General features: G+C 38.8%; 1 protein-coding gene across 2 annotated transcripts in view; it reads right to left on the minus strand.

Annotated features, from left to right (window-relative positions):
- Positions 1–378: 378 nt before the first annotated feature.
- The window catches only part of phf19 (PHD finger protein 19), a 26,024-nt gene continuing 959 nt past the window's right edge, over positions 379–25,443 (minus strand). The window contains exons 2-14 of one of the 2 annotated variants that reach the window (XM_067575128.1): positions 20,545–20,728; positions 20,332–20,413; positions 20,121–20,234; positions 17,563–17,657; positions 12,704–12,852; positions 11,294–11,389; positions 11,024–11,213; positions 10,246–10,313; positions 10,021–10,167; positions 7,203–7,263; positions 6,739–6,824; positions 6,549–6,635; positions 379–1,247 (exon numbers count right to left, since the gene is read on the minus strand). In XM_067575128.1, the coding sequence (XP_067431229.1) occupies positions 920–1,247; positions 6,549–6,635; positions 6,739–6,824; positions 7,203–7,263; positions 10,021–10,167; positions 10,246–10,313; positions 11,024–11,213; positions 11,294–11,389; positions 12,704–12,852; positions 17,563–17,657; positions 20,121–20,234; positions 20,332–20,413; positions 20,545–20,727 (1,686 nt within the window). In that variant the 5' untranslated portion in view covers position 20,728 and the 3' untranslated portion in view covers positions 379–919. Of the gene's footprint in view, positions 1,248–6,548; positions 6,639–6,738; positions 6,825–7,202; positions 7,264–10,020; positions 10,168–10,245; positions 10,314–11,023; positions 11,214–11,293; positions 11,390–12,703; positions 12,853–17,562; positions 17,658–20,120; positions 20,235–20,331; positions 20,414–20,544; positions 20,729–25,443 lie in introns of both variants that reach the window. The other variant, XM_067575118.1, reaches the window with a different exon arrangement.

The following is a 25,443-nucleotide window of genomic DNA, read 5'->3' on the forward strand; positions in this document are numbered from 1 at the left end:
GTTAGCCCGCGGGACGGCCCACGGGTTAGCCCACGGGTTAGCCCACGGGTTAGGGTTAGCCCGCGGGACGGCCCACGGGTTAGCCCGCGGGACGGCCGGCGGGTTAGCCCACGGGTTAGCCCGCGGCACGGCCCACGGGTTAGCCCACGGGTTAGCCTGCAGGACGGCCCACGGGTTAGCCCGCGGGACGGCCGGCGGGTTAGCCCACGGGTTAGCCCGCGGCACGGCCCACGGGTTAGCCCACGGGTTAGCCCGCGGCACGGCCCACGGGTTAGCCCACGGGTTAGCCCGCGGCACGGCCCACGGGTTAGCCCACGGGTTAGCCTGCAGGACGGCCCACGGGTTAGCCCGCGGCACGGCCCACGGGTTAGCCCACGGGTTAGCCTGCAGGACGGCCCACGGGTTAGCCCACGGGTTAGCCTGCAGGACGGCCCACGGGTTAGCCCGCGGGACGGCCCACGGGTTAGCCCGCGGCACGGCCCACGGGTTAGCCCACGGGTTAGCCTGCAGGACGGCCCACGGGTTAGCCCGCGGGACGGCGGGGGGCTCAGGTGCGACACCCCTCCCTGTCAGCACTAACAGGTTGGAGATTGGTGAGGTCAGATTCGGTGCGTGATGTTTGGGACTAAATGACGCAATAAAAAGAAAAAAAAATGTTGCTAGGCAACTGACAGCTGGAAAGGTTGAAACACGGCGGATGAGTTTTGGTGTCAGCTTCATGTTTAGGAAGGAGAAGTTAAAATAAAATAAAAACGTGTTCGGCTGTAAACATTTAAACGACAACATGAACACAGCTGTTGTCATGGAAACGTAACGGGTCGGGTAACGGGGTCGTCTGGACCAATCAGCGGCCGGTTTACTGGGCAACGCTGTGTGAGGACAGAGGAAGAAGAATCAAAGCTTCACATCATGTGACGTCCTAATAAGGCGTTGTCCCCTCCCACTCCAGCAGGTACTGGACCGTCCCCTGAGCCGTGACTCGCCGAGCCAGCACCTGGTACCTCTCCCCATTGGTCAGCCGGCCTGACACGCCGAAATACGAGGAAATGGAGGAGTGCAGGTGGGAGGAGTCAGAGGGGAGCTGGGAGGGGTCTGACAGGAAGTGGGAGGGGTCTGATGTCAGATGAGCGTCTGATGATTCTTGGTCCTCCAGGATCCCAGTAGGCTCCTCCCCTGCCTCACTGCGATTGGCCCACTGGCTGTAGCTGTTGCTAGGCAACTTCCTCTTCCTGCTGCCCACCCTCCTCCTGAGGACAGAGGTCAGAGGTCAGGGTTAGACATGGATGTATATGTGCAGTAATGTTTCACAAATATAAAACCTTCATGGATAAAAAACCTGTAATAGTAACTGTCAACAGATCCACAGACGTCTCCTCTAACGAGACACCTGATCCAGCTCTTAATAAACCTCCACGTCCCTCACTGGAAACTGTTAGTTGCTGACATCAGCAGGTCATCAGGGAATGATGGGTGTGGGTCTAGACCTGGTCCATGTGCAGCCCTGAGATAACTTCTCGCTATATAAATAACAGTGACGTGACCTCCAGCAGTAGACAGTGTGTTGGTGTCTCTGGGAGAGTCCTGGACTGGGAGAGTCCTGGACTGGTGTCACTACAGACTGCTGTGGTGTGCCTCAGGGTTCTGTCTCGGGTCCCTTGAGTCATATTACAAGCAGATTCAAAGGCGTCTCTCCTCCCTGTTATGCTGATGACATTCGACTGTGTGTCTCTTTTAAACCTGTTTGTCTGACTGGATGAAGAACTGGATGTTTCGGCTAAATGCAGATGAGACTGAGGTTCAGATCGTTGCTCGGTGTGCTGCTGGGTCTGGGTCTGCTGGGTTTCTCCAGCTGTACAGTCTGATCTTACAAACCTCGGTGTTATATTTGATCAACATATCAAATCGTGACCCCGTTCACGTTTCTTTCATCTGAGAAACTTCGGTTAACTCACATATTTTGGTGATTTTATGATTGAAAAGATGTAAACAGCCTCTCTAGGACGCATACAGACGGGTGACAGACTAAAGGAAAACCGGGTCCAGGTCTGAATGCTGGACCCGTAACGGTGAGGAGGTCTGGGGGCTCTGTTATGTTGTGGGTCTCTTGATCCCTCCAGAAGGGTTCAGAGACTGTAGGATCAATAACAAGGAGCATTGATTCTAGTCTCTGAACTCTTGTGGAGGATGAACATCAGTCCCTCGTGTGGTGTAGTGATGATGGTGAACGTGGCGTCTAAAGGCCTGAACGAGCGTTATGAGGCGCGTCGCACGAGGACCCGGCGACCAAAACGGCTTCCTCTGCAGCCGAAAAAGAGAGAGAGAGACAGCGCGGCGGTGGTCGAGCAAGGAGAGCGAGCGGAACCGCACGAATAAATAAAAACAGTCAGCAAGTGATTTACTGTAAAAACAGTCAGCAAGTGATTTACTGTAAAAACAGTCAGCAGGTGATTTACTATAAAAACAGTCAGGTGATTTACTGTAAAAACAGTCAGCAAGTGATTTACTATAAAAACAGTCAGCAAGTGATTTACTGTAAAAACAGTCAGCAAGTGATTTACTATAAAAACAGTCAGCAAGTGATTTACTGTAAAAACAGTCAGCAAGTGATTTACTGTAAAAACAGTCAGCAGGTGATTTACTATAAAAACAGTCAGCAGGTGATTTACTATAAAAACAGTCAGCAAGTGATTTACTATAAAAACAGTCAGCAAGTGATTTACTATAAAAACAGTCAGCAAGTGATTTACTGTAAAAACAGTCAGCAGGTGATTTACTATAAAAACAGTCAGCAGGTGATTTACTATAAAAACAGTCAGCAGGTGATTTACTGTAAAAACAGTCAGCAAGTGATTTACTGTAAAAACAGTCAGCAAGTGATTTACTATAAAAACAGTCAGCAAGTGATTTACTGTAAAAACAGTCAGCAGGTGATTTACTGTAAAAACAGTCAGCAGGTGATTTACTATAAAAACAGTCAGCAAGTGATTTACTGTAAAAACAGTCAGCAAGTGATTTACTGTAAAAACAGTCAACAGGTGATTTACTATAAAAACAGTCAGCAAGTGATTTACTGTAAAACAGTCAGCAAGTGATTTACTGTAAAAACAGTCAGCAAGTGATTTACTGTAAAAACAGTCAACAGGTGATTTACTATAAAAACAGTCAGCAAGTGATTTACTGTAAAACAGTCAGCAAGTGATTTACTATAAAAACAGTCAGCAGGTGATTTACTATAAAAACAGTCAGGTGATTTACTGTAAAAACAGTCAGCAAGTGATTTACTATAAAAACAGTCAGCAAGTGATTTACTGTAAAAACAGTCAGCAAGTGATTTACTGTAAAAACAGTCAGCAGGTGATTTACTATAAAAACAGTCAGCAAGTGATTTACTGTAAAAACAGTCAGCAGGTGATTTACTGTAAAAACAGTCAGCAAGTGATTTACTGTAAAAACAGTCAGCAGGTGATTTACTGTAAAAACAGTCAGCAAGTGATTTACTGTAAAAACAGTCAGCAAGTGATTTACTATAAAAACAGTCAGGTGATTTACTGTAAAAACAGTCAGCAAGTGATTTACTGTAAAAACAGTCAGCAGGTGATTTACTGTAAAAACAGTCAGGTGATTTACTGTAAAAACAGTCAGCAGGTGATTTACTGTAAAAACAGTCAGCAGGTGATTTACTATAAAAACAGTCAGCAGGTGATTTACTGTAAAAACAGTCAGCAAGTGATTTACTGTAAAAACAGTCAGCAAGTGATTTACTGAGGAAACTGGTTTCAGTCTGCATTTGTCCTTTTATTCATTCATTATATGTATTATTATTATAGTTTTATCAATACTATAATACACTATACTACTATACTATACTACTATACTATATTACTATACAATACTACTATACTATACCACAATACTACTATACTATACTACTATACTATACCACAATACTACTATACTATACTACTATAATATATTACTATACAATACTACTATACTATACTACTATACTATATTACTATACAATACTACTATACTATACCACAATACTACTATACTATACTACTATACTATATCACTATACAATACTACTATACTATACTACTATACCACAATACTACTATACTATACTACTATACTATATTACTATACAATACTACTATACTATACTACTATACCACAATACTACTATACTATACTACTATACTATACAACTATACCACAATACTACTATACTATACTACTATACTATATTACTATACTATACTACTATACCACAATACTACTATACTATACTACTATACCACAATACTATTATACTATACTATACTACTATACTATATTACTATACAATACTACTATACTATACTACTATACCACAATACTACTATACTATACTACTATACTATACAACTATACCACAATACTACTATACTATACTACTATACTATATTACTATACTATACTACTATACTATACTACTATACCACAATACTACTATACTATACTATACTACTATACTATATTACTATATAATACTACTATACTATACTACTATACTATATTATTATACTATACTACTATACTATACCACAATACTACTATACTATACTACTATATTATATTACTATACAATACTACTATACTATACTACTATACCACAATACTACTATACTATACTACTATACCACAATACTACTATACTATACTACTATACTATATTACTATATAATACTACTATACTATACTACTATACTATACCGCTATACTATCCCACTATACTATCCTACTATACTACTATACTATACTACTATACTATGCCACTATACTATACCACTATACTATACCACTATACTATACCGCTATACTATACCGCTATACTACACTACTATACTATACTACTATACTATGCCACTATACTATACTACTATACTACACTACTATACTACACCACTATACTACTATACTATGCCACTATACTATACCACTATACTATACCGCTATACTATCCCACTATACTATACAACTATACTACACTACTATACTATACTACTATACTATGCCACTATACTATACCACTATACTATACAACTATACTACACTACTATACTACTATACTATACTACTTTACTACTATACTATGCCACTATACTATACTACACTACTATACTACTATACTATACCACTATACTATACCACTATACTATACTATGCCACTATACTATACTACTATACTATACCACTATACTACTATACTACTATACTATACCATTATACTACTATACCACTATACTATGCCACTATACTATGCCACTATACTATACTACTATACTATACCACTATACTACTATACTATACTACTATACTATACCACTATACTACTATACTATACTACTATACTATACCACTATACTACTATACTATACCACTATACTATACTACTATACTATACCACTATACTACTATACTATACTACTATACTATATCACTATACTATACCACTATACTACTATACTATACTACTATACTATACCACTATACTACTATACTATACTACTATACTATACCACTATACTACTATACTATACCACTATACTATACTACTATACTATACCACTATACTACTATACTATACTACTATACTATATCACTATACTATACCACTATACTACTATACTATACCACTATACTACTATACTACTATACTATACCACTATACTACTATACTATACCACTATACTACTATACTATACCACTATACTACTATACTATACCACTATACGACTATACTATACCACTATACTATACTACTATACTATACCACTACACTATACTATACCACTATACTACTATACTACTACACTACTATACTATACCACTATACTATACCACTATACTACTATACTACTACACTACTATACTATACCACTATACTATACCACTATACTATACCACTATACTACTATACTATACTACTATACTATACCACTATACGACTATACTATACCACTATACTATACTACTATACTATACCACTACACTATACTATACCACTATACTACTATACTACTACACTACTATACTATACCACTATACTACTATACTACTACACTACTATACTATACCACTATACTATACCACTACACTATACTATTACACTATACTACTATACTACTACACTACTATACTATACTACTATTACTGAAGCAGCAGCTGATAGAAACAACAAGAACAATTACCTCCTCACCTCATCTCCTTACGTCCTCATCTCCTCACCTCACCTCCTTACGTCCTCACCTCCTTATATTCTCATCTCCCCGCCTCCTCAACTCCTCACCTCTTCCACCTCCTCATCTCCTTACATCCTCACCTCATCCCCTTATATCCTCATCTCCTCGCCTCCTCATCTCTTCACCTCCTCATATCCTCACCTCCTCATCCCCTCGTCTCCTCAACTCCTCGCCTCCTCACCTCTTCACCTCCTCATATCCTCACCTCCTCAGACTAGACCTGATGACTGACAGGTGGAGGAGCAGTTAGGGAGCTGTTACCTGAAGTGATAGGAGGCGCTGGTCGAAGCAGAACCTGAAGTCGACGCATCAGTGGAGTCCTGATCAATACTGACTGTTCTACTGGAACTACTGATGAGGAGGAGGAGAGAGGAGGAGGAGGAGGAGAGAGGAGGTCAGTCAAATGATAATATCCATGCTAATTGATTATCAGTGTATTGATCTTTCTCACCTCTTCAGACTCTGCAGTTCGTCCAGAGTGAAGTCAAAGATGTTCGCCATGTGATGGTTAGACGTCCAACTGCAGGACAGCTCGTTCTACACACACACACACACACACACGCATATACACACACACACACACACACACGTACACACACACACACACACACACACACGCATATACACACACACACACACAAACACACACACGTATACACACACACACACGTATACACACACACACATACACACACACACACACACGTATACACACACACACACACACACATACACACACACACACGCATATACACACACACACGCATACACACACACACACACACACACACACACACACGCATACACACACACACACACACACACGTATATACACACATGTAAACACACAGTATTGATTAATCCTCTGCAGCCTGATGAGACGTTTATGAAACTGAAAACATCGTTAATTCTTACGTTAGGAATCGCATCTTCTAGCAGCCACTTGGACTTCCTCTTCCTCCTCTCTGCTGAAGCACTACACACACACACACACACACACACACACACACACACACACACACACACACACACACACACACACACAGAGGGGTCGAAGTTTTTAATTTCAGAGAAAGCTGGCAGCTGATTGGTCAGCTGAACAGGAAAACAAGCTGCATTCACACCGTAATCGTGTAAAAACGCAGCGGCCGTCCGGAGAGAAGATGAACCGGAATCAACGTTTGCTGAAACGTAATCCGACGTCACGCTGCGTTGGCCAATCATAGACAAGCAAACACACATTCCAGGTGGATTATTTGTATCATATGCAACTGTTACCTCGGGATCATCGCCATGACAGAAGAAACATTCGCCACCAAACTTTCCAGCTCCTGTTTTAGAACTACAAACGGGAACAGCTGTTTTAGAACTACAAACGGGAACAGCTGTTTTAGAACTACAAACGGGAACAGCTGTTTTAGAACTACAAACGGGAACAGCTGTTTTAGGACTACAAACGGGAACAGCTGTTTTAGAACTACAAACGGGAACAGCTGTTTTAGGACTACAAACGGGAACAGCTGTTTTAGGACTACAAACGGGAACAGCTGTTTTAGGACTACAAACGGGAACAGCTGTTTTAGGACTACAAACGGGAACAGCTGTTTTAGGACTACAAACGGGAACAGCTGTTTTAGGACTACAAACAGGAACAGCTGTTTTAGAACTACAAACGGGAACAGCTGTTTTAGGACTACAAACGGGAACAGCTGTTTTATGACTACAGACGGGAACAGCTGTTTTAGAACTACAAACAGGAACAGCTGTTTTAGAACTACAAACAGGAACAGCTGTTTTAGAACTACAAACGGGAACAGCTGTTTTAGGACTACAAACGGGAACAGCTGTTTTATGACTACAGACGGGAACAGCTGTTTTAGAACTACAAACAGGAACAGCTGTTTTAGAACTACAAACGGGAACAGCTGTTTTATGACTACAGACGGGAACAGCTGTTTTAGAACTACAAATAGGAACAGCTGTTTTAGAACTACAAACGGGAACAGCTGTTTGTAGTTCTAAAACAGCTGTTTTAGAACTACAAACGGGAACAGCTGTTTTAGAACTACAAACGGGAACAGCTGTTTTAGGACTAAAAACGGGAACAGCTGTTTTAGGACTACAAACGGGAACAGCTGTTTTAGGACTACAAACGGGAACAGCTGTTTTAGAACTACAAACGGGAACAGCTGTTTTAGAACTACAAACGGGAACAGCTGTTTTAGAACTACAAACGGGAACAGCTGTTTTAGGACTACAAACGGGAACAGCTGTTTTAGGACTACAAACGGGAACAGCTGTTTTAGGACTACAAACGGGAACAGCTGTTTTAGAACTACCAACGGGAACAGCTGTTTTAGGACTACAAACGGGAACAGCTGTTTTAGAACTACCAACGGGAACAGCTGTTTTAGGACTACAAACGGGAACAGCTGTTTTAGGACTACAAACGGGAACAGCTGTTTTAGAACTACAAACGGGAACAGCTGTTTTAGGACTACAAACGGGAACAGCTGTTTTAGAACTACAAACAGGAACAGCTGTTTTAGAACTACAAACAGGAACAGCTGTTTTAGGACTACAAACGGGAACAGCTGTTTTAGGACTACAAACAGGAACAGCTGTTTTAGAACTACAAACAGGAACAGCTGTTTTAGAACTACAAACAGGAACAGCTGTTTTAGGACTACAAACGGGAACAGCTGTTTTAGAACTACAAACGGGAACAGCTGTTTTAGGACTACAAACGGGAACAGCTGTTTTAGGACTACAAACGGGAACAGCTGTTTTAGGACTACAAACGGGAACAGCTGTTTTAGGACTACAAACGGGAACAGCTGTTTTAGAACTACAAACGGGAACAGCTGTTTTAGAACTACAAACGGGAACAGCTCCTGGTTATATAACTTTTATAGTTCGCTTTAGGAGATTTATACACAGATTAAACACACAGTTACACATACGACACTTTTCATCGACGTGCATAAGACTTCAAACAGTCATTACATCATACAAATCACATCTGGATGCAGATCTCAGTCAGCAGCACTCTGATGCTGGTTTAACAACAAGATAGACTGATAAAAAATAAAAGAATTTCATTATTATTATAAAAGAATTCTTCAGCCTGCTGTGTTTGGCAGAAGTTGGTATTTTCTGTTGCAAGGAGTCAGAAGAGACACTGCTAGCAAGTCTAAGCATGTTCTTGTTGTGAGCTAACTGAAAGTAGTGGCCCACAGGATGGACAATAATATTCACACAACCCCGGATTTAATGTATAGTTTAGTTTTTAGTTTGACAGATGGGCTGCTGCGCGGTCGTACTACAGTACAGCATGACTCTCTGAATATCAAACAGGAACATCTGCTACTGACACCAAAAGATCTGAGTCTATGAAGAAAGTAAGTGTGCTGCTGTATCTCCTGAGGAGTCCATGATAACACGCAGGACGACACTAGACTAATGTCTACACTGTGGATTGTAAAAGGAGGCAGCTGACAATATGGAAGGTCAATAATAATTTCCTGTCTTGTCGATAATAAACCAGTCAACAGCAGGGATAGTACGGTGGAATCATCAGAGTATTATAGAGAAACTGGTTGGTGGTATAATGTCAACAACACAGGTGAGCTGATGCAGCCTTCAGGCGCTGCAACATTAGTCGTGACCGGAGAGGAAAGTGCATCAGCTACCTGGTTTACAAACATGTAACCAGGTGAATGGAGAGTATTACCTGTTCCTGGCCACGCCCTTCTTCAGACCCCGCCCTCCATCGTTCTGAGCGCGCTCAGGAAAGAGCTTGGTGGGGGGGTTTGGAGGGACTCGAGTCCTCAGACGGAAGATGCACTTCCTCTTCTTTATCTCCTTCCCACACAGAAACCTGAACACACACACACACTCAGTATAAATACACAGAATACACAGATACTGCAGTATTTATACTGGCTATGCTTCTTACTTGCTCTTGTATTTGTTGAGAGCGTCCAGCAGGTGCTGCCCCCTCTCTGCTGGAGGCGTGTTAGACAGCTGAGAGAGAGACAGACAGGTGGTAACTACGCTGAGCAGCAAACTGAGAAAAATAGATTCCACATTTTTGACTGTTCAAAAATTATGTCCAACTATTTGGATTTATTTTTACCACAATCAGATTCCCAGTGAGGAAAACAACCATCATGCCTCGGCATTAAGATTATTATACTGTGAGAGGATCTATTGTGTACAAACACTGAAGCCTTCAGGCAGCGAGTCAGCCGGCCTGACTCGTTATTACATCATTATAATTATATAATAATTATATCATTATATAATAATGATATTATTATTATATAATGATATAATTATTATATATGATATAATTATATAATAATGATATAATTATAACACTAGTTTCTCATATCTTGTTTAATGTCTTTCTTTCCATATTCGGGATATTTGTGTTTCACACGAGCGCCGGCATTCTTCTTCCTAGGATTGTGAGGGATTATGGGAGTGATATTAAATATGTTACAGGCTGTTAAAGAAATCAGGAGAGCATGAAATAAGATCCCAGTGTTCCCAGTTAGAGCGCAGTCACTACACAAACTGCGCTCAGGTTTTTGGTTGGATTTGTAGTTAAGATAGAAAACACTGAACTTAGACAATCTGTCACGGACATTTCAAAGTTTCATTTCAGTCATGCTGTGATTTGGCTTTCTAGGACAGTCCGGTCCAGTCCGGTCCTGGTTCGGTTCTGGTACCTTTCCGAGCTGCAGATGGTCCCAGTTAGCGGAGACGAAGGCCAGGATCTCGTCCAGCTCGAAGTATTTCTTCTTGCTGCTGACGGACAGGTTGTAGAGAACCAGGTGAACCACATCGACCCACCTCAGGGACAGCCGGCGGACATACTCAGACCCTTTATTACACACCGAGCACAGGAAGAGGTAGAACCTGCGGGGAACACGGAACATCAGCACCGACCTAACGAGGGTCTTAACGAGGAAACTGAGAGCAGCACACAGGTGAGTTACCTGTCTCCAAACATCATGGACTCCTGCAGAGACTGAGTGCACGCTTCATGGAACCACTGCTGACACCTGAAACACTGCAGCATCTTCAGGTACCACCTAGAAACACAACACACAGATCAGCAGGTACCACCTAGAAACACAACACACAGATCAGCAGTAACATCTAGAAACACAACACACAGATCAGCAGGTACCACCTAGAAACACAACACACAGATCAGCAGGTAGCATCTAGAAACACAACACACAGATCAGCAGGTAGCACCTAGAAACACAACACACAGATCAGCAGGTACCATCTAGAAACACAACACACAGATCAGCAGGTACCATCTAGAAACACAACACACAGATCAGCAGGTAGCACCTAGAAACACAACACACAGATCAGCAGGTACCACCTAGAAACACAACACACAGATCAGCAGGTACCACCTAGAAACACAACACACAGATCAGCAGGTACCACCTAGAAACACAACACACAGATCAGCAGGTACCACCTAGAAACACAACACACAGATCAGCAGGTACCATCTAGAAACACAACACACAGATCAGCAGGTAGCACCTAGAAACACAACACACAGATCAGCAGGTACCATCTAGAAACACAACACACAGATCAGCAGGTACCATCTAGAAACACAACACACAGATCAGCAGGTAGCATCTAGAAACACAACACACAGATCAGCAGGTACCATCTAGAAACACAACACACAGATCAGCAGGTACCACCTAGAAACACAACACACAGATCAGCAGGTAGCATCTAGAAACACAACACACAGATCAGCAGTAACATCTAGAAACACAACACACAGATCAGCAGGTAGCACCTAGAAACACAACACACAGATCAGCAGGTACCACCTAGAAACACAACACACAGATCAGCAGGTACCACCTAGAAACACAACACACAGATCAGCAGGTACCACCTAGAAACACAACACACAGATCAGCAGTACCATCTAGAAACACAACACACAGATCAGCAGGTACCACCTAGAAACACAACACACAGATCAGCAGTAGCATCTAGAAACACAACACACAGATCAGCAGTAGCATCTAGAAACACAACACACAGATCAGCAGGTAGCATCTAGAAACACAACACACAGATCAGCAGGTAGCATCTAGAAACACAACACACAGATCAGCAGTAGCATCTAGAAACACAACACACAGATCAGCAGTAGCATCTAGAAACACAACACACAGATCAGCAGGTACCACCTAGAAACACAACACACAGATCAGCAGTACCACCTAGAAACACAACACACAGATCAGCAGTAGCATCTAGAAACACAGATGTGGTTTGTAGAGCATCACTGTTTCTTTACAGGTGTGATGTAACAGTGAGCCACAGTGTGTGTGTCTCTGATTGGTCGGTCTTACTCTCCAGGGCCTCCGCAGTAGCAGTAACACTGCTGCTGATTGGTCCGGTGCTGAGAGTCCCAGTCCAGAGCGTCCAGGTGATACGGCAACACCTGCTTCATGGCCGACAGAGCTCTGCTGATTGGACCCTTCTTCAGAGCGCCCCCTTTCTGTGGAGAGGAGACAGTACTGTTACTACAGCTGTAGTACTGTTACTACAGCTGTAGTACTGTTACTACTGCTGTAGTACTGTTACTACAACTACTGTAGTACTGTTACTACAGCTGTAGCTCTGTTACTACAACTGTAGTACTACTACAACAACTGTAGTACTGATACTACTACTGTAGTACTGCTACTACAACTGTAGTACTGTTACTACTGCTGTAGTACTGTTACTACAACTGTAGTACTGCTACTACTACAACTGTAGCTCTGTTACTACAACTGTAGTACTGATACTACTACTGTAGTACTGCTACTACTACAACTGTAGCTGTTACTACAACTGTAGTACTACTACAACAACTGTAGTACTGATACTACTACTGTAGTACTGCTACTACTACAACTGTAGCTCTGTTACTACAACTGTAGTACTACTACAACAACTGTAGTACTGATACTACTACTGTAGTACTGCTACTACTACAACTGTAGCTCTGTTACTACAACTGTAGTACTACTACAACAACTGTAGTACTGATACTACTACTGTAGTACTGCTACTACTACAACTGTAGTACTGCTACTACAACTGTAGTACTGCTATTACAACTGCAGTACTGTTACTACTACTGTAGTACTGTTACTACAACTTCAGTACTGTTACTACGAATGTAGTACTGTTACTTCAACTGTAGTACTGCTACTACAACTGTAGTACTGCTATTACAACTGCAGTACTGTTACTACAACTGTAGTACTGTTACTACAACTGTAGTACTGTTACTACAACTGCAGTACTGCTACTACAACTTCAGTACTGTTACTACAACTGTAGTACTGCTACTACTACAACTGTAATAATGTTACTACAACTGTAGTACTGATACTACAACTGTAGTACTGTCACTACAACTGTAGTACTGTTACTACAACTGTAGTACTGCTACTACTACAACTGTAGTACTGCTACTACAGCTGTAGTACTGTTACTACTACTGTAGTACTGTTACTATTGCTGTAGTACTGTTACTACTACTGTAGTACTGTTACTACTACAACTGTAGTACTGTTACTACTGCTGTAGTACTGCTACTACTGCTGTAGTACTGTTACTACAGCTGTAGTACTGTTACTACTGCTGTAGTACTGTTACTACAACTTCAGTACTGTTACTACAACTGCAGTACTGCTACTACAACTGTAGTACTGCTACTACAACAACTGTAGTACTGCTACTACAACAACTGTAGTACTGTTACTACTACAACTGTAGTACTGCTACTACAACAACTGTAGTACTGTTACTACTACAACTGTAGTACTGCTACTACTACAACTGTAGCTCTGTTACTACAACTGTAGTACTACTACAACAACTGTAGTACTGATACTACTACTGTAGTACTGTTACTACAACTTCAGTACTGTTACTACGAATGTAGTACTGTTACTTCAACTGTAGTACTGCTACAACAACTGTAGTACTGATACTACTACTGTAGTACTGCTACTACTACAACTGTAGCTCTGTTACTACAACTGTAGTACTACTACAACAACTGTAGTACTGATACTACTACTGTAGTACTGTCACTACAACTGTAGTACTGTTACTACAACTGTAGTACTGTCACTACAACTGTAGTACTGTCACTACAACTGTAGTACTGTTACTACAACTTCAGTACTGTTACTACAACTGTAGTACTGTCACTACAACTGTAGTACTGTTACTACAACTGTAGTACTGTCACTACAACTGTAGTACTGTTACTACAACTGTAGTACTGCTACTACTACAACTGTAATAATGTTACTACAACTGTAGTACTGATACTACAACTGTAGTACTGTCACTACAACTGTAGTACTGTTACTACAACTGTAGTACTGCTACTACTACAACTGTAGTACTGCTACTACTACAACTGTAGTACTGATACTACACCTGTAGTACTGTTACTTCAACTGCAGTACTGCTACTACAACTTCAGTACTGTTACTACAACTGTAGTACTGCTACTACTACAACTGTAGTACTGCTACTACTACAACTGTAGTACTGCTACTACAATTGTAGTACTGTTCCTACAACTGTTGTACTCTTACTACTACAACTGTAGTACTGTTACCACTACTACTTTAGTACTGTTACTACAACTGCAATACTGTTACTACTACTACTGTAGTACTGTTACTACAACCGTAGTACTGCTACTACCACTCTAGTATTGTTACTACAACTGTAGTACTGTTACCACTACTACTTTAGTACTGTTACTACAACTGCAATACTGTTACTACTACTACTGTAGTACTCTTTCTACTACTACTGTAGTACTGCTACTACAACTGTAGTACTGTTCCTACAACTGTTGTACTCTTACTACTACAACTGTAGTACTGTTACCACTACTACTTTAGTACTGTTACTACAACTGCAATACTGTTACTACTACTACTGTAGTACTGTTACTACAACCGTAGTACTGCTACTACCACTCTAGTACTGTTACTATAACTGTAGTACTGTTACTATAACTGTAGTACTGCTACTACTACAACTGTAGTACTGCTACTACTACAACTGTAGTACTGTCACTACAACTGTAGTACTGCTACTACTACAACTGTAATAATGTTACTACAACTGTAGTACTGTCACTACAACTGTAGTACTGTTACTACAACTGTAGTACTGTCACTACAACTGTAGTACTGTTACTACAACTGTAGTACTGCTACTACTACAACTGTAGTACTGCTACTACTACAACTGTAGTACTGCTACTACAATTGTAGTACTGTTCCTACAACTGTTGTACTCTTACTACTACAACTGTAGTACTGTTACCACTACTACTTTAGTACTGTTACTACAACTGCAATACTGTTACTACTACTACTGTAGTACTCTTTCTACTACTACTGTAGTACTGCTACTACAACTGTAGTACTGTTCCTACAACTGTTGTACTCTTACTACTACAACTGTAGTACTGTTACCACTACTACTTTAGTACTGTTACTACAACTGCAATACTGTTACTACTACTACTGTAGTACTGTTACTACAACCGTAGTACTGCTACTACCACTCTAGTACTGTTACTATAACTGTAGTACTGTTACTATAACTGTAGTACTGCTACTACTACAACTGTAGTACTGCTACTACTACAACTGTAGTACTGTCACTACAACTGTAGTACTGTTACTACAACTGTAGTACTGTCACTACAACTGTAGTACTGTTACTACAACTGTAGTACTGCTACTACTACAACTGTAGTACTGCTACTACTACAACTGTAGTACTGCTACTACAATTGTAGTACTGTTCCTACAACTGTTGTACTCTTACTACTACAACTGTAGTACTGTTACCACTACTACTTTAGTACTGTTACTACAACTGCAATACTGTTACTACTACTACTGTAGTACTCTTTCTACTACTACTGTAGTACTGCTACTACAACTGTAGTACTGTTCCTACAACTGTTGTACTCTTACTACTACAACTGTAGTACTGTTACCACTACTACTTTAGTACTGTTACTACAACTGCAATACTGTTACTACTACTACTGTAGTACTGTTACTACAACCGTAGTACTGCTACTACCACTCTAGTACTGTTACTATAACTGTAGTACTGTTACTATAACTGTAGTACTGGTACTACTACTGTAGTATTCTTACTACTACTACTGTAGTACTGTTATTACTACTGTAGTACTGCTACTACAACTGTAGTACTGTTACTATAACTGTAGTACTGGTACTACTACTGTAGTATTCTTACTACTACTACTACTACTACTGTAGTACTGTTATTACTACTGTAGTACTGCTACTACAACTGTAGTACTCTTTCTACTACAACTGTAGTACTACTACTATAACTGTAGTACTACTACTACTACAACTGTAGTACTGTTACTACTACAACTGTAGCTGTTACTACAACTGTAGTACTACTACTATAACTGTAGTACTACTACTACTACAACTGTAGTACTGCTACTATAACTGTAGTACTGTTACTACAACTGTAGTACTGCTACTACAACTGTAGTACTGCTATTACAACTGCAGTACTACTACTACAACTTCAGTACTGCTACTACAACTGTAGTACTGCTGCTACTACTGTAGTACTCTTTCTACTACTACTGTAGTACTGCTACTACAACTGTAGTACTGTTCCTCCAACTGTAGTACTGTTACTACTACTACTGTAGTACTGTTACTACAACTGTAGTACTGTTACTACTACTACTGTAGTACTGTTACTACAACCGTAGTACTGTTACTACTACTACTGTAGTACTGGTACTGTTGCTACTACTACTACTGCTGCTACTACTACTGTAGTACTGGTACTGCTACTAATGTAGTGCTGGTACTGCTACTACTACTGTAGTACTGGTACTGTTGCTACTACTACTACTGTAGTACTGGTACTGCTACTAATGTAGTGCTGGTACTGCTACTACTACTTTAGTACTGGTACTGCTACTGTAGTGCTGGTACTGCTACTGTAGTACTGGTAATACTGCTACTACTACTGTAGTACTGGTACTGCTACTAATGTAGTGCTGGTACTGCTACTACTACTGTAGTGCTGGTACTGCTACTGTAGTGCTGGTACTGCTACTGTAGTACTGGTAATACTACTACTACTACTACTGTAGTACTGCCGTTACCCTGACAGCCAGAGCGAAGACGCAGCGGCGGCAGAACCAGGGACTCAGGACGCTGCTGCCCTCTACAGGAGGAACGTGGCACTGCTGATGGAACCCTGACAGACACACACACACAAAACATTCAGAACAATGTTACAATGTTACAATATTACAGTATTACAATATTATAATGTTACAATATTACAATGTTACAGTATTACAATATTACAATCTTAATCTACTCGTCATTAATCTTTAATGTTTATTTTGTATTTTGACTGTTGGCACATGATGTCTATGACGTCATTAACAGCTGGGCTGCTTTTCATTTGGCAAATGTTTCACTTTAGTCACTAAAGGAGTTAAAGGAGGATGAAAACAACTGCAGCCTGCAAAGTTACTTAATCAGTCGGTCAGTCAGTCAGTCAGTCATTCATTCAATCAGTTAATTAGTCAGTCAGTCAGTTAATCAGTTAATTAGTCAGTTAATTAGTCAGTTAATTAGTCAGTCAGTCAGTCAGTCAGTGAGTTAGTCAGTTAATTAGTCAGTCAGTGAGTTAGTCAGTTAATTAGTCAGTCAGTCAGTCAGTCAGTGAGTTAGTTAGTCAGTTAGTTAGTCAGTCAGTCAGTGAGTTAGTCAGTTAATTAGACAGTTAATTAGTCAGTCAGTCAGTCAGTCAGTTAATTAGTCAGTGAGTTAATTAGTCAGTCAGTCAGTTAATCAGTTAATTAGTCAGTCAGTCAGTCAGTTAGTCAGTGAGTTAGTCAGTTAATTAGTCAGTCAGTCAGTCAGTCAGTCAGTGAGTTAATTAGTCAGTGAGTTAATTAGTCAGTCAGTTAATTAGTCAGTTAATTAGTCAGTCAGTCAGTCAGTCAGTCAGTCAGTGAGTTAGTCAGTTAATTAGTCAGTCAGTCAGTCAGTCAGTGAGTTAGTCAGTTAATTAGTCAGTCAGTCAGTCAGTCAGTTAGTTAGTCAGTTAATTAGACAGTTAGTCAGTCAGTCAGTCAGTTAATTAGTCAGTCAGTCAGTCAGTCAGTCAGTGAGTTAATTAGTCAGTCAGTTAATTAGTCAGTTAATTAGTCAGTCAGTCAGTCAGTCAGTCAGTCAGTCAGTGAGTTAGTCAGTTAATTAGTCAGTCAGTCAGTCAGTTAGTTAGTCAGTTAGTTAGTCAGTTAATTAGACAGTTAATTAGTCAGTCAGTCAGTCAGTCAGTCAGTTAATTAGTCAGTGAGTTAATTAGTCAGTCAGTCAGTTAATCAGTTAATTAGTCAGTCAGTCAGTCAGTTAGTCAGTGAGTTAGTCAGTTAATTAGTCAGTCAGTCAGTGAGTTAATTAGTCAGTCAGTTAATAAGTCAGTCAGTTAATTAGTCAGTTAATTAGTCAGTCAGTCAGTCAGTCAGTCAGTCAGTGAGTTAGTCAGTTAATTAGTCAGTCAGTCAGTCAGTGAGTTAGTCAGTTAATTAGTCAGTCAGTCAGTCAGTCAGTGAGTTAGTCAGTTAATTAGTCAGTCAGTCAGTCAGTCAGTCAGTTAGTTAGTCAGTTAATTAGAAAGTTAATTAGTCAGTCAGTCAGTCAGTCAGTCAGTTAATTAGTCAGTCAGTCAGTTAATCAGTTAATTAGTCAGTCAGTCAGTCAGTCAGTCAGTGAGTTAGTCAGTTAATTAGTCAGTCAGTCAGTGAGTTAGTCAGTTAATTAGTCAGTCAGTCAGTCAGTCAGTGAGTTAGTCAGTTAATTAGTCAGTCAGTCAGTCAGTCAGTTAGTTAGTCAGTTAATTAGACAGTTAATTAGTCAGTCAGTCAGTTAATTAGTCAGTCAGTCAGTTAATCAGTTAATTAGTCAGTCAGTCAGTCAGTGAGTTAGTCAGTTAATTAGTCAGTCAGTCAGTCAGTCAGTCAGTGAGTTAGTCAGTTAATTAGTCAGTCAGTCAGTCAGTGAGTCAGTCAGTCAGTCAGTCAGTCAGTCAGTCAGTTAGTCAGTTAATTAGTCAGTCAGTCAGTCAGTCAGTTAATTCGTCAGTCAGTCAGTCAGTTAATTAGTCAGTCAGTCAGTCAGTTAATTAGTCAGTCAGTCAGTTAATTAGTCAGTCAGTCAGTTAGTCAGTTAATTAGTCAGTCAGTCAGTCAGTCAGTTAGTCAATCAGTCAGTTAGTCAGTCAGTCAGTCAGTCAGTTAGTCAGTCAGTCAGTCAGTCAGTCAGTCAGTCAGTCAGTCAGTCAGTCAGTCAGTCAGTTATTTAGTCAGTCAGTCAGTCAGTCAGTCAGTTAATTAGTCAGTCAGTCAGTCAGTCAGTCAGTTAATTAGTCAATCAGTCAGTTAGTCAGTCAGTCAGTCAGTCAGTTAATTAGTCAGTCAGTCAGTCAGTTAATTAGTCAGTCAGTCAGTCAGTCAGTCAATCAGTCAGTCAGTCAGTCAGTTAATTAGTCAGTCAGTCAGTCAGTTAATTAGTCAGTCAGTCAGTCAGTTAGTCAATCAGTCAGTCAGTTAATTAGTCAGTCAGTCAGTCAGTCAGTCAGTCAGTTAATTAGTCAGTCAGTCAGTCAGTCAGTCAGTCAGTGGTGGCAGCAGCCTGTCTCACTCACCGATGCCACACTTCCCACAGATGAGGATCTGGTTGTTTTGGTTTGATTGGCTGTCAGAGTTTGGCTCCACCTCCCGGCACACAGAGCAGCGAGGTTCCTCCCCCGGCACTCCAGCTGCAACATGATTGGACGAAAGATTGTGATCAACAGGTGGAGAAAGAGAGACAGGTAGAGGGAGGTGAGACAGTATAATAACCTGTCTGTCTCTCACCATGTTGGATGTCCTTCCAGAGGACCCAGAACTTGGAGTTGTCCTCAAATGTGACAAAGCAGCTCTGCCTCGGAGGGCTCACCTGTCCACCAATCACAGCACAGAGGTTTACATCCACCAATCAGAGGACACCGTTCACCAGGTGATTTGTGTGATGACTGATGATGCTGTGCAGAGATGACACGTATGTGTGTGTGTGTGTGTGTGTGTTACCCTCTGTATCTTGCCCAGGTAGTAGAGTCCATCTGACCAATGACAGAGGACAAACTGTCCCACACTCAGACTGGACCCCGCCCCCTCATCGTCCTCCAGGCCACGCCCCCTCCGACCTGCCGCCCCCCCTGGAGACGTCTGAGGCTCCAGACCACAGAAGGCTTCTATCAGGTCCTCAAACATCCTGCAGAGAGACAGACAGGCGTTCAGAGAGACAGACAGGAGCCCGGAGAGACAGGCAGGTTCTCAGAGAGACAGACAGGAGCTCAGAGAGACAGACAGGCACTCAGAGAGACAGACAGGCACTCAGAGAGACAGACAGGTGCCCAGAGAGACAGACAGGAGCTCGGAGAGACATGCAGGCACTCAGAGAGACAGACAGGCGTTCAGAGAGACAGACAGGCGTTCAGAGAGACAGACAGGAGCTCGGAGAGACAGACAGGTGCCCAGAGAGACAGACAGGTGCCCAGAGAGACAGACAGGAGCTCAGAGACAGGCAGGCACTCAGAGAGACAGACAGGTGCCCAGAGAGACAGACAGGTGCCCAGAGAGACAGACAGGAGCTCAGAGACAGGCAGGCACTCAGAGAGACAGACAGGTGCCCAGAGAGACAGACAGGTGCTCAGAGAGACAGACAGGTGCCCAGAGAGACAGACAGGAGCTCAGAGACAGGCAGGCACTCAGAGAGACAGACAGGTGCCCAGAGAGACAGACAGGTGCTCAGAGAGACAGACAGGTGCCCAGAGAGACAGACAGGTGCTCAGAGAGACAGACAGGCGCTAAAAGAGACAGACAGGTGCATGTAGTACATGTAGTAATGAACATGTAATGAACGTGTAGTAATAAACATGTAATAATAAACATGTGATGAACATGTAATGAGCATGTAGTCATAAACATGTAATGAACATGTAATGAGCATGTAGTAATAAACATGTAATAAACATATAATGAACATGTAATGAACGTGTAGTAATAAACATGTAATAATAAACATGTAATGAACATGTAATGAGCATGTAGTAATAAAGATGTAATGAACATGTAATAATAAACATGTAATGAACATGTAATGAGCATGTAGTAATAAACATGTAATAAACATGTAATGAACATGTAATGAACGTGTAGTAATAAACATGTAATAATAAACATGTAATGAACATGTAATGAGCATGTAGTAATAAAGATGTAATGAACATGTAATAATAAACATGTAATGAACATGTAGTAATAAACATGTAATGAACATGTAATGAACATGTAGTAATAAACATGTAATGAACATGTAATGAGCATGTAGTAATAAACATGTAATGAACATGTAGTAATAAACATGTAATGAACATGTAATGAGCATGTAGTAATAAACATGTAATGAACATGTAGTAATAAACATGTAATGAACATGTAATGAACGTGTAATAATAAACATGTAATGAACATGTAATGAGCATGTAGTAATAAACATGTAATGAGCATGTAGTAATAAACGTAATGAACATGTAATGAACGTGTAGTAATAAACATGTAATAATAAACACGTAATGAACATGTAATGAGTATGTAGTAATGAACATGTAATGAACATGTAATGAACGTGTAGTAATAAACATGTAGTAATAAACATGTAATGAACATGTAATGAGCATGTAGTAATAAACATGTAATGAACATGTAATGAACGTGTAGTAATAACGTAATAATAAACATGTAATGAACATGTAATGAGCATGTAGTAATAAACATGTAATGAACATGTAATGAGCATGTAGTAATAAACATGTAATGAACATGTAGTAATAAACATGTAATGAACATGTAATGAACATGTAGTAATAAACATGTAATGAACATGTAGTAATAAACATGTAATGAACATGTAATGAACATGTAGTAACAAACATGTAATGAGCATGTAGTAATAAACATGTAATGAACATGTAATGAACATGTAGTAATAAACATGTAATGAACATGTAGTAATAAAAATGTAATGAACATGTAGTAATTAACATGTAATGAACATGTAATAATGAACATGTAGTAATAAACATGTAATGAGCATGTAGTAATAAACATGTAATGAACATGTAATGAACATGTAATGAACATGTAGTAATAAACATGTAATGAGCATGTAGTAATAAACATGTAATGAACATGTAATGAACATGTAGTAATAAACATGTAATGAACATGTAGTAATAAACATGTAATGAACATGTAGTAATTAACATGTAATGAACATGTAATAATGAACATGTAGTAATAAACATGTAATGAACATGTAATGAGCACGTAGTAATAAACATGTAGTAATAAACATGTAATGAACATGTAGTAATAAACATGTAATGAACATGTAGTAATTAACATGTAATGAACATGTAATAATGAACATGTAATGAACATGTAGTAATAAACATGTAATGAACATGTAGTAATGAACATGTAATGAACATGTAGTAATAAACATGTAATGAACATGTAGTAATAAACATGTAATGAACATGTAATGAACATGTAGTAATAAACATGTAATGAACATGTAGTAATGAACATGTAATGAACATGTAGTAATAAACATGTAATGAACATGTAATGAACATGTAATAATGAACATGTAATGAACATGTTGTAATAAACATGTAATGAACATGTAGTAATGAACATGTAATGAGCATGTAGTAATAAACATGTAATGAACATGTAGTAATTAACATGTAGTAATAAACATGTAATGAACATGTAATAATGAACATGTAGTAATAAACATGTAATGAACATGTAATGAACATGTAGTAATAAACATGTGATGAACATGTAGTAATGAACATGTAGTAATAAACATGTAATGAACATGTAATAATGAACATGTAGTAATAAACATGTAATGAACATGTAATGAACATGTAGTAATAAACATGTGATGAACATGTAGTAATTAACATGTAATGAACATGTAATAATGAACATGTAGTAATAAACATGTAATGAACATGTAATGAACATGTAGTAATAAACGTGATGAACATGTAGTAATGAACATGTAGTAATAAACATGTAATGAACATGTAATAATGAACATGTAGTAATAAACATGTAATGAACATGTAATGAACATGTAGTAATAAACATGTGATGAACATGTAGTAATTAACATGTAATGAACATGTAATAATGAACATGTAGTAATAAACATGTAATGAACATGTAATGAACATGTAGTAATAAACATGTAATGAACATGTAGTAATTAACATGTAATGAACATGTGGTAATTAACATGTAGTAATAAACATGTAATGAACATGTAGTAATGAACATGTAATGAACATGTGGTAATTAACATGTAGTAATAAACATGTGATGAACATGTGGTAATTAACATGTAATGAACATGTAATAATGAACATGTAGTAATAAACATGTAATGAACATGTAATGAACATGTAGTAATAAACATGTAATGAACATGTAGTAATTACATGTAATGAACATGTGGTAATTAACATGTAGTAATAAACATGTAATGAACATGTAGTAATCAACATGTAATGAACATGTAGTAATTAACATGTAATTAACATGTAATGAACATGTAGTAATGAACATGTAGTAATAAACATGTAATGAACATGTAGTAATGAACATGTAGTAATAAACATGCTGTAATAAACATGTAATGAACATGTAGTAATAAACATGTAATGAACATGTAGTAATTAACATGTAATGAACATGTAGTAATTAACATGTAGTAATAAACATGTAATGAACATGTAGTAATTAACATGTAGTAATGAACATGTAGTAATTAACATGTAATGAACATGTAGTAATTAACATGTAGTAATTAACATGTAATGAACATGTAGTAATTAACATGTAGTAATAAACATGTAATGAACATGTAGTAATAAACATGCTGTAATAAACATGTAATGAACATGTAGTAATAAACATGTAATGAACATGTAGTAATTAACATGTAATGAACATGTAGTAATGAACATGTAGTAATTAACATGTAATGAACATGTAGTAATTAACATGTAGTAATAAACATGTAATGAACATGTAGTAATTAGCATGTAGTAATGAACATGTAGTAATTAACATTTAGTAATAAACATGTAATGAACATGTAGTAATTAGCATGTAATGAACATGTAGTAATTAACATGTAGTAATAAACATGTAATTAACATGTAGTAATGAACATGTAGTAATTAACATGTAATGAACATGTAGTAATTAACATGTAGTAATAAACATGTAATGAACATGTAGTAATTAACATGTAGTAATAAACATGTAATGAACATGTAGTAATTAACATGTAGTAATGAACATGTAGTAATTAACATGTAATGAACATGTAGTAATTAACATGTAGTAATAAACATGTAATGAACATGTAGTAATTAGCATGTAGTAATGAACATGTAGTAATTAACATTTAGTAATAAACATGTAATGAACATGTAGTAATTAGCATGTAGTAATGAACATGTAGTAATGAACATGTAGTAATATGTAGTAATGAACATGTAGTAATAAACATGCTGAAATAAACATGTAATGAACATGTAGTAATTAACATGTAATGAACATGTAGTAATTAACATGTAGTAATAAACATGCTGAAATAAACATGTAATGAACATGTAGTAATTAACATGTAGTAATAAACATGTAATGAACATGTAGTAATTAACATGCTGTAATTAACATGTAATGAACATGTAGTAATTAACATGTAATGAACATGTAGTAATTAACATGTAATAAACATGTAATAAACATGTAGTAATTAACATGTAATAAACATGTAATGAACATGTAGTAATTAACATGCTGTAATTAACATGTAATGAACATGCTGTAATGAAG

This window comes from Thunnus thynnus, chromosome 2 (genome assembly GCF_963924715.1).
Source record: "Thunnus thynnus chromosome 2, fThuThy2.1, whole genome shotgun sequence".
Lineage (NCBI taxonomy): Eukaryota > Metazoa > Chordata > Actinopteri > Scombriformes > Scombridae > Thunnus > Thunnus thynnus.